Raw genomic sequence first — 16,651 nt, forward strand, 5'->3', positions numbered from 1 at the left:
ATCAATTTTGTAGAAAATCACTTTTCAAAACACTCAAAAAACTTAGATTCATACCAAGGATGAAGTCTAAATTATACATGCCTTAACACTCTCAAACAAAATAAAACATACTATGCTGTTTTGATTCAAAACTGATTGGACACAAACATTTCCTACATCTATAAAAATAAAAAAATATCAAGAAATTGTAGCATTTGCTTTGTAATATAATTATATACCAGCAGATATTCCTTATTACTCATTAGTTTTATTGTTTATCTACCTGGTAAAAACTCACACACTTTGTAAAGAAAGAACTCTCAGGGCCTTAAGGTCTGAATTTGACTGATCAAATTGAGCCTTTCAAGCACCTTCTGACAAGGACAAAGGTCAAAATTGCCAATGTTCACGTCAAAATGATAAGCCTATACATGTTTTCAGTCATTCCTGGAATTCTGAACAAGCACCTCCACAATGATCATAAAGCATGTATACATGAAAATAGTATTATCTTAAAAATGTTGGTAAGACATTGATCAGTGCATAATTCATATTCATTTCCACCCAAAGGTATTAGCTAACAATATACTACTACACATAACTGAATGACATCAACAAATGATGAATGACAACAACAAGTGTTTAAGGTAACACTCAACCAACTGAGCTGGTCAACTCTTATTATATCTTACTGTAGTTTCTAATAAAATCAATGATTTTTTATATATAATTTTTCCTCTGCTAAACAGTAAGAATGTTACTTGCATATAACAGAAAATAGCATTAAAAACTGAACAGAAAATAAAATGTTTATTGAGCTCTGCCTCTGGGTTTTTGCACAGAATGACAAAGCAAACAGGTTTCATTTGGCAAGATCTGTAAGGGTCAGCTGCACTCACTCTAAAGTCACATTATTTCTTTCAAATGCAATTATTTTCAGAAAATGCAAGAGAAATATACTATTTTTTTATATGTTAAGATGAGCAAGACAGGCTTGGTGCATATAAACTTACATCAGATACACTTGTTTTCAAAGAAAATGTGGAAAAGGAATTTTATTTGTGTAGCAATCTTTAAAGCCCCAGACACTGAATAAATGTTACATAAGGCCAGGGAAAACAATTTTTGTGTTTCCTGTTGCACTTTTTTTAAAATTAGGGCAAGCAGGTTGTTTTATTTCTTTTTTTTAAAAATCAAATATCAATTGGCACAGGGACTGTCAGCTGACTAAAAACGTTATTTCCTTTGGTGTAAAAGATTTTGCTACTTGGAAACGCAATTTGTTACTAGTTTCAAAAGTAGGTACTAAAAATATGCCACCTGCTACCTTGTGTTTAATTGTAATGTTGATTCTCCGAGGATTATACTTTCAAACAAACTTTAAAAAAAAAAACAGATCCAAAGAGAGAGACGTACAGACATACTGGCTGATTTGGTATTAAAAATCTGTTGTCAAATCAGACACATATTTTGACAAATTTTGACAGATTTAGCAGTAAAAGATGGGGACCCAGAAAGGTTTTTCTAACTGTTAAACCCTGTACTAAATCATCATCGCAAGCCAAGGGCAATTTTCCTCTGCTCCTTTTCAACCTGTGACCTCATGTAATAAAGACTTTGAAATTTCTAATGAACATGCATAAATCTGCTTTTTCAATGATTACCAGCCTAAGTAAATTTTCTTGTTAAGTGTGACCCATGTCCTTCCATGAATTAACTAATCAAAGTTTCTCTTTCAAACACAGTCGTTTATCAATCGATAAAAAGGGCACTTTGAGTGATGTGTAACAGGTTGTTTTACTGTTTTGCAGATGACATAATTTTGCTGCAGGCAAGTCATCGGTGAGAAAGAGCACAGCAGATCTTCACCTTTAGCTTGCAATGATGGCACTCGAAATTAAACAAATTTACTGAATGAAACTAATGCTTCATTCAGTAGTATCAACATCTTTCAACATAAAATAAAGGTAACAACTTAATTATGCATGGCAATACATATCTTGTTTTCTTATGAAAAAGATATCAATTTCAAAACTTGTTATAAAAAAAAGACCGCTACACTCTGACTAAGGTATGTCTTCACCCATCACTATGGACATGAAGATCTCGCTTTCGGATCAAATAAGAAATTAAAATCATGGGGTTGTACAAATAAACAAACAGCTATAAAGTTTTTCGTCTTTTATAAAGTGTATTTTATATATCTACTATTTCTCTGATTCCCAAATCGGGATCTTTGATTTTCACCAAAGGCAGGTATCAGATGATGAAATGCACAGAAGAAGTTTCAACTTTCAGTAACTAAGTTATGTATATGCATGCTTATAAGACGAGTCCAACTGCAAACTGCACAGATCCATATCTGCCACTGCATAATGATCTGGGTCTATGCAGTATGTTAGGAGTAATCAGTACAGCAAACAACACAGACCCTGATCTGCAGGTGCATTATGCTATGACAGAGCTGGATCTTTGTCATTAGCAGTTTGACTCCGTTTATAAGCAAGAATATACAGTAACACTCCTTGTTTGTGTTAAATTTGTGCATTTTGGGCGTGTTTACAGACACAATGTACACCAACAAAATTTCTGCAAGATTAAATCAACTAATTCTGTGTTTGAAAAGTAGTGATAGAATTCTTTGAAATATATATGTCACACTATTGCAATTGATGTTTTGCCGTCATACCATTATACTACTGTATATAGTTGTAATGCTATGCCTGAACACTTAAAATATACATTCACTAAAAATATATTCTCTACCTTTTGGGAAAAGAAAATAATGACAAAATAATTATTAAAAACATTATTTTTAATCTGGCATACTAAATTCATAACAGGATTTAACAAACAAAAAACATTTCTCAAGACTTTTTTTTTACTACAAATGCAACGATTTACAAATGAACACAACTGAGCTGCTTCTGAAACTGTCATAAACCTTTAAGCAGTTCAAAATTTGGAATGCAAGGGCCAGCAATTAAAAATGATGGATGGAAGTTAAAATTATTCTTCAGAATTTACATGTATATTCCGGAGGAAAAGACCATTATTTCTAAATTAAAATACAGATGTCACATACTTCTTAAAGGATTTCAGATCCATGCAGGTTGTTTATTAATCATTATGCAGTGTTTGTTTTAAAGAAGTCTTCCCTATTCTTCATTTTTTTAAGGTCTCCAAAGAGTGTCAATATCTGAACATTTTACAAGGGACCACTGTTCATGGTAGAGTAAGTAAAATTAATTTAGCAACTACAAAGTAAATTTACAGTCTAGTTTTGACATTTTTAACTTAAATCTATTGGACAAGTGTTTTTATTTAATGATAAAACTTTAATGTTTTAAACTATTTAACATAGATCATTCAAAGTCGTACCAGAGTATCAGAATGAATGATAATCCAACAATTGTGATCAGAATAGTTTGTTCTGGATTAACAGACTGTGCTTTGGAAACTATTTAAAAATTAAATGATACCTTGTTTCACATTGCTTCTGCTGAAAACCATTCCATTCATGCTGTTTGGCACACGAGGAGTGGCAAAGGGAGATTTGTCTGGCCTTCCATTTGGCACTGTTTTTCCCTGGACAAGACTCCTCTGCGAAGAAAGCGCTGGAAACTGACACATCTTGGAAGATGGAATCGTCGGAGTTTCAGATTGTACTCGCAAAGCTGGGATACTCCCTTGGCCATGGGATGGAATTTGGCCCCCACAGCCCATGTTATTGCCATTATGGCTGTTCATTTTTTCTGAAAAATAAGTGAATAAATAAATACATGAATAAAAAGCTTATAAAAAAAAACAGTTTTCTTAAAAATATTATGAGATGGTGTATACTATATATTCTGTATATATTTATGTTGCTGGTGATGCTTCTCATTTGAACCATATTTTCGTAACTAGCATTTGCCAACGAGTTGAAAGAAAAATTAGTCAAAAAGCAGAAAAATGCACCATACTCCCTCCTAAAAGTATGGCAAAACAACAGATTTACATGTCATAAAGTTTGTATGATGGAAAATATTTGTCAAAATACACACACATGCAACTTTTCTATAACAACATTTTCTTTTAAATGTCACCACTAATAACTGCCCTAGGGCCCCTGGTGGCCAGCTGGTCCAAAGCACTCAACTTTACAGATCACTATTATCTCAACTCTGTCCTTGTGGGTTTTGAGTCTCAAGCTCAGCCAGCATGGGTATGTAAGAAAACTTGCCAGTAGCTTTCTCTTGGTTGGTGGTTCTTTCCAGAATTTTCCCAGGCTCTTCCACTGCCAAATATGCTGGCCACCATGAGTAGCCTATCATGTGCTAAACAATGGCATTAAAGCCGTAACAACAATATCAAAACATGTTTAGAGGGCATTACAATCTCTTTATACAGGCAGCATGTCAAAATGTGGGTCTGTTATGTTGACCTTATGGGTGTCAAAATAAACCAAACTTTTTATGGCCTCATCATCCATGTTTTACTGCCAAAAGCTTTGTATGCCTTAAAGTCTAAGCTCTGAAACTGTTCACTCCAAAAGTTGCAATGGTCTAAGCTCTCTTATGAAAACTTACTTTGATCGCATGTCACGTGTATTACCATATTTAGCACCAACGTTAATTTTTTCCAACAGTATTGTTCAATCTCTGAGAATCTGTCCAAAAGTAGTTACAGTAACATCGACTATCCAGATCCACTGGTGGACAGACTTTGTCCATATGACAGTATGGCAATGACAGTATTAATGACAGTATTAAATGAACTATCCTTATAATATCTTTGTCCATATAATCAGTCCTCTCAATGATCAGGATTTTGTCCTAAAGTAGAACTGTGAATGAAAGTATCTGGATTCAATCAGACAAATAATCGTATGATTGACTATATATGCATTAGTAATTAAGGAAATATTACTGCTGTGTAGACATCTGACATGCTATGAGCAGAAAAAGTACAATCAATACAGATATTATAAAGATAGTTCATGTAATACCTTGACCAAAGTGTAATGTCTTGTGAATACAAGTGTCAAAATTGCTTTGATCAAAGTAACATCAGGTGACATGGATTTCATTCACACCTATGCTGTTACATGATTAACTTTTTTGATCACCAGTTAAATCACCACTGATCCTGGAAAGTAAATTAGATTGCTTGGACTGCAGAATTCCTTTGATCAAACTGCTCCAAGTCTTTCATCATGCTTATGATTTCTGTCTGACAAAATACTGTCACTGCCAGACTAAATAAGTCACAATGGGTTTAAGAATACACATTCTTTCTTTGAACTCTGTCTATCCTAATTACATTTATTCTAACTTCAAAAAATAACCAACTTGTTCAAAATACCACTGTAATTGCAATTGTATGAGATAATATACTATTGTGCTTGTTTCTGATTACTATTACACTGTTCAATGTTTGTGTCTAAGTTTGTGTCATGATTGGCAAATTAGTTCTATTTATAAGATATATGTACAAATGACTTAATGTATCAGGACGTTTGGGAACACTAGTGTCTGTATGGGTGAATAATCCAGATAATTAGCACCTGGATAATTGAACTTTACTGTACATGTATTATGAAATAGTCAATCAATATTCAAAGATCAAATATTCTGTAAATGATGATCTTGTGTTTGAAAATTGGAGATAATTTTAAAATTAAAAGGTTTAACATTTAATAGAAAAGTTTATAAAGCTTTTTAATAGTGAAAAACTGTATATGGGCAAAGTTCATACATGTCAATATAATATTTTAGAAATCCTAATAATCATAAAAATTTGTCAAAATTATGCATGTATTATGATGCGTTTTTTTAACGTTCATTTTTTCTGATAATCTTTTTGATTCTTCAATTCTGTTTTTCTTCATTTTCATGGAAGAATGTAACATTTGTGCATCCAAATGACAAAGTAACATTTTTCAATCCATATTCAAAAATCTGGAATGTTTATAATTGGAAGACAAAAAGTGGTATACACAAATTTGGAAAAAATGTTTTTGGTCTGCCCCATCATTTAAATTTGGAAATAGGCCCTTTAGTACTATGTATGTCTTCCTGGCCAGTTATCAGTGCCCACCCTCCCCACATCCAAATGTTTCAGACTAGGACATTTCAAAGTCGTTGTTGTTGTTGTTGTTGTTGGGTTTAACGCCATATTTCAGCACACGATAGGCTATGAATGGCGGCCAGTATTAATGGTGGAGGAAGAACCCGGGAAAACCCCGGGAAGAACCACCGACCCACGAGAAGCTACTGGCAAGCTTTCTCACATACCCACGTTAGCCGAATCCTAGACTCGAACCCACGCAGTCAGAGGTGAGATGGCAGTGATCTGTAACGTAGAGTGCTTTAGACCACTCGGCCACTCGGGGCCCCTTCAAAGTCCTTGAATAGTAAACTGAAGTGTATAATCTTGTATTTAAACTGCCTACAGAAATTAAATGTCAGACAACACAGAACTCTGTTCTTGACTGTCAAGTCTATCATTATTGTAAAAATATAATAGTGAAGCCCGTTTGAAAACTTGTATGTGTGTGTGAATGGGTGGGATCTAAAAGCACATTAACACAACCTGGCTACAAAAAAAAAACAAGTAAAAATTTGGTAAGAATACAGTATTTTTGTAAAAACTTTGCTAAAACTTTTTTAGAAACTAAATATTCAAACTAAAAGAAGTTACATACAATGATATAAAAGAAAAAGGTAAAAGTGTTTTAAAAAATTTAAAAGATGTGAAATAGTAAAATCCTTTATAAAGAAAATGGTTGACAATAGACTCGGCATATAGGCAGTAGTGGAGTTTGTTGCTTTCAACAGAATTTATTTAGTTATGAGACAACATTATTACATGGATTGAACGATTTATAAATATATTTTACAGGAATATTTTAAAAATTACTCATTGTATGAAAATTAAAAAAATGAAAATGGCAAAGTTTTTCAGAAAATGTGGAATTGGATATACCAGTCCTTAAACTGACAAATAGGACAGCCAGAAAATCTGTTCCAACAAGTCTCTTAGGTTGCATTTTGGTAGGTCGCATTTCATTTATGTGTTACTTACCACAAAATTTTGTTTGCTCCAGGGATAAAAGTTGTATAAACAAAAGTGACAAATATAAACAACTTAAACATTGTTCTATGTGAAATGAATTGCACTGCTTTTCTTTTTTTATTATTTCAAGAAAAGTTTTTAAATCCCGGTAGGTAATGATGTCTTTCTGGGCAAAGCCTTGAGTATTTACACTACAAGCAAAGACTTGTGTATTTATACTACTTGTGTGCAACAAATACAAACTGGTCAATAGGCAAAATGGATTAATTAAATAATTAAATCACCCAATGATTATGATCATGATAATGACAATATTATCATTTTTACTGTTGTTAATTGATAGGCAAATAATTTACTAATCCAAATTTTAACAAAAAAAAAAACATTTGATCAAATTGCACAAGTGTCATGACAATAACAAAGTATTCAGTCAAGCTGTATTTGGCACATTCCAAAAACATTTATATATTTTTTTATAGCAGTCAAAATTTCTGTTTCAAAATCAGTAATTAAAGTATAAAGATTATCGGGGGGGGGGATTATCTTAATGTGTTTCCCAATGAATTTTTCACTGTAAAACCACACTGTAAACAGAATATTTATAGAAGAAGCATTATATTTAACATTAGACAACAAAAATAAAATTAAATAAAAATAGTATAAAAAATTTAATCAAATGCTTTAAGACTATGTCACTGAAATATTTTCTATATTTAATAAACTAATAAAAAACAGAATAACAAAAGTAACAAAATAAATGCACCTATGAGTATAATAAAACAAAACTGATACGAAACGTCAATAAGCACATGATGTTAAATTTTTAAGTTTTAACATAAATTCATTTCTTTTGAAATCTGTTCTTACAAAAAAATGGGGTCCTATCACATTCATATGAAAATGGTTATAACAATAATGAAATGATAATAGCAATTACTGTTTCTTAACACATTAACCCCTGGAGCTTTTTGTCATTTTTGCCTGAAAATCAAGTAGGAAACACATTTTGAAAGCTATTTCTGAATAGACTTGAAAACACCAAATCCCCGGTCAATTTTTAATAACATCTTGCCTAGTTGTGTTAGAAACATCGTTTTTCATGGCTATTTGACTCACGAATGAGCAGAAGGGTAAAAGTTGGACTTCTTTCTTTTTTTTCCCTTTTTTTTTTTGCTAACGGAGCCATTATTTTTGTATGGAGACCACTCTTTATTCCAAATGCCCATCTTATCCTACTTTTTGCAAAGGCTCATCTGTCTGTTTGCAGTTCATACCGGTTTGCCTTAGATCTGAGACCAAAAAGTCTAAAATCCGGACACAAAATTTGATTCCAACCTCAGGCGAATTTTGGTTCAAAAAAAGTCGGGTCCAAAAAGTGAGGTTTTTCTATCTGTATTTTGTAGTGCAACTAGATATTCCAGATTATTTGGTATCATTATAGAGCTACATCTGTCTACCTTTCTATAATACCACCCACTTTGGTGTATCATGCATGACCATGACGCTACAGAGCTCGGCAGTAGGCTACTACCTCCTGCCTCGTAAAGTCGTCGCTAGGGATTAATGTGTTAAACAAACAGACCTTGCTGACATCATGATTAAAATTCTATGTAAATATTTGTAGGTGTAATGTAAAATGGAGTAATGATTTGAAGAAAAAAGTTTGGGATATCTAATTTTAAAATTATTAATTAATGCCAGCGAAGAAGCAACTGTATTCCAAACATAAATAGCACAAATTTTCTTTTCCAATTTCTGGAATTTTTTTAAGTTTTATTTGGTATTTCAAAATTATATTCCGAGTTAATCCAAATGATATGGACCAACTTTTCCTGTTGTGCCATGTATTCAGGAGCTAAATTACTTCTGAAGGCCACTGTTATTAAGATTGACCGTTTCAAGCAATATACATGACTGTCAAAAATCAATGCTGTTAGTGATGCTGTCAAGAACATGTAAACATAAGATACTTCCTTCTTGTTGCTTAAGAAAGGACCAAGAATGTTGCTGTTGTTGTTGTAGTGGGGTTTAACACCATTTTTCAGCACACAATAGGTATAAATGGCAGCCAGTATAAATGGCGGAAGAAGAACCTGGGAAAACCCCAAGAAGAACCACCAACCCACAAGAAGTTACTGGCAAGCTTCCTTATGTACCCATGTTAGCCGAATCTGAGACTCGAACCCACACAGAGTTGATATGGTAGTGATCCAGAATAGTGAGCGCTTTAGACCACTCAGCCACTCGGGGCACTGAGCAAGAAGGTTCTAATGAAAGATTTAAAGACAGTAAATATTCTGGTGTTTGTGTGTGAATTTGAGTTTGTATGTGTTCTAAAGCTGCAATCATCAAATAATAACAAGAAATAACACAAGAACATTAATATGACTATCTTTTTCCAGGTGGTATTCAAATCAAACATCATAGTTAAATCAACAAAAAAAGCATAGTTGGAATCATTTTTGAGGCAGAAATGAAGCTGAAGAAGATTTTCAACCCTCAAAACAAAATGCAAATATAACTTTAAAAGAAAAAACAAATAACAGCATTATTTTCAGCTTTCTTAAAAAGACTTGCACTGTTTTGTGTAAATGATTGTTTTCAAGATGATCAGATTTAGTAGCTATCAGAAATATGCTATATGTCTATTCAGCTATTTTTGTCTGTATCAAATTCTACAGTTGGGTAAAAACAATGACAACTGAATCAGAAAATAAATTCATGAATATGGGAATTATATTCTTTTAGTGGAAGAATCAGTGAATTAAATTCAGCTTTGTAGTAACCATTAAATCCATGAAAACTAGCAACCCATGATAAACAATTTTTGATGTGAACTCACTCTAGAAGTTTTTTAATTATGTACCACCAGAAACATCTTACTTTCTCAATGAAAGCACTTTGGTTTCATATCAGATAGTCTGGATTGTATTGATGTACCCAGTAAACCCATACATACATACATGCATGCATGCACACACACATGCATGCACACACACATACATATACATGCATGCATACATACATACATACATGCATGCATACATGCATGCATGCATGCATATATACATACATACACACACACACACACACACACATAAATACAGTGAAACCTGGCTAGATAAACTATACAAATCTAGGTCATATTACTGTAAAAGCTTTGTATATCTTATGACAATCCCACAAACTTGTTATCGTAATGACACATGAGGCAACTTGCTACCAAAACAGGAATTTACTGGAATTTGTTTCTAATTTCGTTGTTCCAGATATTTATATACTACCCAATTTACCAAGGGACCTGAGCTTAAGCAAAAATTTTGTCCAAAATTAATTGTGATTTTACAACTGCATTTTTAAAAACTAAAGTAGTAGTAGTAGTAGTACCTAGCAGTAGCACTAGTGATAATATACTCAAGTATGAATCATCAAATATTTATGTGTAGCATTTAAACAAAAATAGTGACACTGTGGTGTTGTAATGGTAAGGTTATTACTGCTGTAGCAGTAGTAGTGGCTGTGAAAGTGTTGTTAATGGTTACAGAAGTATACTTAACAGTAGTCATAATGATTATGTACTTCCATTTTGCCATGAAAAAAAAATGCTCATGCATACAAATTTAAGTAATTTGTTACAACAAACCTGTCTTATTTGTTGTTTCTTTTGTGGGTTTTTTTGTGGTGGGAGGCAAAGAATGATAAGGTAATTCCATTCAGGCTACACCCACATGCAGACTCTACCAGAGAATTAAATATTAGACATAAGGTGTGGCAAAACCAGTCTCCTCTTACAGACTGAAGAGTTATTTCTTGATCTTCAAAGCAATAAAGATTCTTACCTGTTTATCACGGGGGGTATATTATTATTTGATAATTCCAGAATTGTATTCCATGGAAATATGCATTTCAGTCACATTTCTATCCAGTTATACAGAGCCAAAACAAAAACAAGTTTCCATTTATATCAAGTCAAACAATATCTTTCAACTATGAATAATGAAATTTTGATAGGCTCAGTATATCCCTCTACAACCTGTGTATCATATGCCACAAAAACTAGAAGGTGTACTTCAACTACGAGAGCTATTAAATCACCAGGTAAATCTCATGTCACAAAAACGAATATATTCCACAGATAGGTAAGAATTCACTGTATCTCCTTTAAATAGTCAAAGTAAACAAACTTGGACAGAGTGAACAAAATATTAAAAATATAATACTACAAAATCAGTACTTTTTCTTTTCTACTGAAAGAATATATCAGTGTTACACACAATACTGTTCTGTCATATCTAACTGTCCTGTTCCTGTTAAATGTCTGTGAACAGGATCTTGCAGACAATTCCATTCCAGATGAAAACTGACGTCTGGACGACAAAAGCTCTTCAGTTGAGCAGAACGTTTGCGTTAACCAATCAAAGAGACCTGATCAATAGAGGCTCTATTACCTGTTCACTATTGTCCATTGTATGTGAGCTTTATGGCCCATAGTTCAACATTAAATTCCAAAATGTAAGCTGTTTGCCACACAATACTGCAATTTAATACAACGCTGTTAAGAAAGAAAATACATAAGGTTTTCTGCTTTCTTTTCTTTCGAAAAGAATGATCTTAACCTGCAATGAATTAAAGACAAATTAGAAATGGGGTGATCACTGTTTACACAGGGTACATGAAAAACTTCTTGCTAATTATCTGCTCATTTGTTTTAAATAAGCTTGTACTGTTGATATCTCTGCCTCAATAAATTTGTTCCATTCCTTAGCCACAGTGAAGGGCACAGGCCAGATGCATGTTTACATAAGTCATGTAACTCGGATCAAGAGGCTCAGTCAACAATGCTATCACTGGCCTAGATAAATCTAGTCCTCTCCATGCATGTAACTCAGTGCATTCACAACTGACCATATACAATTGTATGACATAAAACAATTTAAAATTTATGATAATACTAAGGACAACAAATACGAATTTTATTTTGGACATAGACATGGATTTAACTGGAATGTATCATGTGTACATTACCATGCCATGGGATATTTGCATATCAACAGAATGTAAAACTGGACAATGGCAATGGTATGTTTGTCTGAATTCTACCTCACAGTGTGTATGTGTGTGTGTGTGTGTGTGTGATTTGGATTTTTAATGTAACTTTAACAAGTTTCAGTCATATCGCTACAATGTCTGCAGTGTGGCAGTTTATAGTGATGTCTAGCACTGGGGCATCATGCTGCAGACAATTGTTGCATGATGTCCCACTCAGTCACATTATGCTGACATCAGGCCGACCAGTCCTAACACTAACCTCTTATTGCTGAGTGCCAAGTGAGGCAGCTGTTAGTACCATTTTTGTAAGTCTTTGGTATGACTCGGCTGGGGATCAAACCCAAGACCTCCTGCATCCGAGACTGACGCTCTTACCACTAGGCCACCAGAGCGGTCACAAAATTTATTAAAAATTTTATAATCAGCTACCTGGAATTTTATAGGACACAAAGGTAACGGTGAGTTGTTGGTAAATTATCAAACTCCAAATTGTTATAATTTTTTAATAAAAGTATCTATTTATTTAAACTCTGATGGCATCATAAAGTCTTACTTAAGATTGGCTAATAAATTACATGATGCGACTAATAAATTACATGAAGAAGGGTTCCCAGGTGGCTGAATGGTCATAAGCGCTCACCTTTACCTATCACTGCCATCTATCCATGTGGGTTCTAGTTTTGAGCTCAGCCAATGTTGGCATGTTAGAAAGCTTTCCAGTAGTTCCTCTGGGTTGTTGGTTCTTACCAGGGTTTATCGGGTTCTTAATTCCTACACCAGTTAATCTGACCACCATGTATAGCTTATAGTGTGCTGAAAAATGGTGTTAAACCCATAACAAAAATAAATGACATGCTTAATAAAAAAATCTAAGTGTTATTCACAAGGCCAGCAGAGATAGTGCTAACAATCAGTAGTCTCCTGCTTCACAACCTTTTAACCCGTTGCACTCCTTAGGCTCCTCAGTATACAAATGAATGCGATCTCTGGCATGTTCAATTACATGTACATTCATACATAATTGTAATAATGCCAGTAATAAAAAACAAGAGTCCCTTGAAATGACTGATGCTCTTCTGGGTAGAAAGAATTTCCAGGAATTCAGGATAAGATTATTTCTTCCCTTTAACTGTTGAGTGTTAAAAACATCTCTCATAGTCTGTTCAGTGATAACAAGATTTTCAAACCAGCTAATGTGGTATGCACGTTGGATGTCAGCTTGGCACAGTTGTCGTCCAGAACAAAGTTAAATGAATTAATGAACTGTTCATGAACCAACACTTCGCAAACTGTTCTTGAACAGTTCATGAAATATTCATGAACTGAATTCATGATAAGTTCATAAAAGTTCACAAACTGGGTCATCATCATTCATGAACAAGTGCATGAACATATTCATGAACTAAAATGAACAAAGTTTCTCATGAATGATTCATGACTTCATGAACAGTTCCTATAAAAAAAATTGATTATCTGACAAACAAAATACCTATTTCATCCTGAATCGTAAAATAACCTTAGATGTGGAGGTTTTAAAACAGTATAAAATGCAACATATTATCTTAAAAATGGTATTTAATGTCAGATAAATTTCTAATATGCAACAAAGAACATGTAAACTGACAAGCAATATTCTTTTTTTTCCTCTAAGAAACACTTTTTGTATATTTTGAAATTTTTCTTTGAAAATTTTTCAAGAGATATTGAGGCAGTTGTGTTCAATCAACTGCTGAAGCGTATTTCATGGTCAAGGGGCTGTCTTTCCACTGGGGTTTCTCCTGACTTGACCAATCTTTTTCCCAGAGACTGACCTGTCAGATAACTCTATTGTGAAGATATTCAGGGCCTATAATTAAATCAAAATACTGTCCACTGTCACCACTGAATGTCTCCATCTGCAACTTAACCTGTTCCATCAAATTACTGTTTGAATCTTTAACACTGCTGTAGCAGTCACTATTTAACGTCTCTTCCATCTTGGCCATAGGATCCTCCCGTTTCAAATTTTCCTCCCTAACCTACAAACTTCATCCTCAAATAATTTTACTTTTCTGCTGTCTGATCTGAAAGAAAGATAAAGTTAGTTAATTACAGATAACCTCTGATCAACACTGTCTTCAGCTTTTAGCACATTATTTTTGCATCCCACTTTATTTACTGGAATAATTATGATCCGACTCAAAATTATTTAATCCCTTACACTTAATACACAACTGACTGAGCATTTATATTATTGGAGAATTTTGTCACAAGTTGCATTTTAAATGAAGCTGAATTAGCCATAGTTTTAGTCACAGGAATCGGATGTTTTAATCAATAAAATATATATATATATATATATATATATATATATATATATATATATATATATATATATATATATATATATATATATATTTAGTACAGTCAAATGCATCCACTCTGGCTACGCATGCTGCATATAGCTGCTTCCGGTTTCATCATGATGTTATTTGCACCTGTACTGTGTACAATTTGACACATTAACTATTTTAGTTTTCTTTTTAAATTACCAAATTACATCAGAACATCTCAATTCCATATTGTAGATGCAGTACCGCGTCTGGTCTCGAGATCAAAAAAAAAGGCGGGGGTATGATAATATTTAGTGATTTTCAAAAATTCAAAGAGCAAGTTTAAATTTGGTCTGAACAAAATCATGCATCACAAGTTTGGTTAAAACTAACATGATGACATAGAAAAACCAATAAAATATCCATATAACTTCCACTGATATAATCATGAATGACCAAGAAAAAGATACTCACTGTAATTTTGATGATCCTGCCTGGGTACACTTTTCTGCCAAATTTTGTTCTCACCAAATTATTTCCTTCATATTCGTCATAATCACTTCTCTGCACTTCTACTTATTTAAAAAAAAGATGATATTGAAAATATTCTCATCTGTCCATTCCACAAGAGTCCATGGTTTTTGTTATGAGGTTTTTGCTTGTTGCGTAACTGCTTGCATGCTCTTTCGTTTGTGGGGAAAAGGAGGCTCAGCTGCTGAAATCTCACGCGTATATTAACCAATCATATTGCATCTTCTTTCAGTCATCCAATCAGGATAATCAATGTTTACATATTTCGGTTTTAACAGCAAATTGGCAACTAGTGACTAAGTCAATAGAATATGCAGTTTATGACAGTAATGGAAAAAAAGTTAGAACAAAGTCATTGAAAGCTTTTATAGCAAATACATTTTGTTCATGCTGGCCAGTAAAAATCTTCCAATATTAATCCAGAACTACTCAGGTTAAATACACAAGTATCGAATAAAAGATCTCTATGAACCATTATATAATATCATATCATTTAATGAAAAAAAATATTCACCTTTATTTATATTTCATTAATATTGTGAGAAGTTTGTATGATGAATTTTCATGAACATTTTATGAATATAATGATATAGAAATGTCATATACATTTTTAGGAAATATTTTGGTGATGCATCAAAGTACTTGACTTGTTCATGAACCAAGTTCATGACATTTCAGGAACTTAAAAGGTATAATAGTTCATAAAAGTTCATCAGCGTGTTCATTAACTTCAAGCATATATTTAGTGCCATTAGTTTCGTAAAAGTAGGCATCATCAGATATTCCATTCACAGGAAGTAATGGCAACAGGAATTTTAAGCCAGTTTTTATGGCACCCATATTGGGTTTATGACAAACACCATTTTTATTTAGGACCATCAAAGGAAGTCTATTGGTGAAAACTGCATAATGATATAGCCATCAACCTGGAGAGGAGTAAAGATAACAATATTTTTAAGATATGATTTTCCATTCAGAAGGATTAGCAATAATAAGATCTTAATGATGGCTGCTGTGGTGGCCATGATAGGCATCAGATCAGCACCATATTCTTTTAAGACCAATTAGACATCATAAGAAGTCTTTTAGTCGCACCTCATATACGTACAAAGATCCATTCAGAAAAAGCATCAATAACAAGATTTTCAAGATGGCTGATGTGGTGTCCATATTGGGTATCAGATCAGCACTATGTTCATTTATGACCAAAGGGACATCGTAAAAAGACTTCTGGTGAAAACCCCTTGGCAACAACATTCTGTTCAGGAGAAGATGCAATTAGATATTCAAGATGGCCATCATGATAGCCTTACATGACTTCAGATTAGCATTGTTTTTATTTACGATAAACTAGACATCATAATAAGTCTTTTAGTGAAAACCCAATGTTGATATGAGCATCCATGGAGGAGGAGGAGTAGCTATTACAAGATTTCATGATGGCCACTGTGGGGCCATATTGGACCCCATATCAACAACATTTTGATTTACATGTAGGACTAACTAGCTATCATAAGAAGTCTTTTAGTAATGCCATTTTGATATTACCATCCATTCAGGAGAAGCAGCAGTAACATGATTTTCAAAATCGCTGTTGCGGTGGCTATATTGGCCGTCAGATTAGCACCATTTCACTGACTGCCAGCTAGACATTACAAGCAGTCTTTTAGTGAAAACCCCATGTTGATATGACCATCTACTATATAGTAGTAGCGATAAGA

General features: G+C 33.4%; 1 protein-coding gene across 2 annotated transcripts in view; it reads right to left on the reverse strand.

The window, feature by feature from the left end:
* Positions 1–16,651, reverse strand: part of LOC149807123 (uncharacterized) — a 122,042-nt gene that overhangs the window by 51,649 nt on the left and 53,742 nt on the right. The window contains exons 1-2 of one of the 2 annotated variants that reach the window (XM_089962352.1): positions 10,878–11,370; positions 3,462–3,734 (exon numbers count right to left, since the gene is read on the reverse strand). In XM_089962352.1, coding sequence (XP_089818478.1) covers positions 3,462–3,729 — 268 coding nt within the window. In that variant the 5' untranslated portion in view covers positions 3,730–3,734; positions 10,878–11,370. Of the gene's footprint in view, positions 1–3,461; positions 3,735–10,877; positions 11,371–16,651 lie in introns of those variants that run through there. The other variant, XM_089962343.1, reaches the window with a different exon arrangement.

The sequence above is a fragment of the Sinohyriopsis cumingii genome, chromosome 1 (genome assembly GCF_028554795.1).
Source record: "Sinohyriopsis cumingii isolate HCF-2022 chromosome 1, ASM2855479v2, whole genome shotgun sequence".
NCBI lineage: Eukaryota > Metazoa > Mollusca > Bivalvia > Unionida > Unionidae > Sinohyriopsis > Sinohyriopsis cumingii.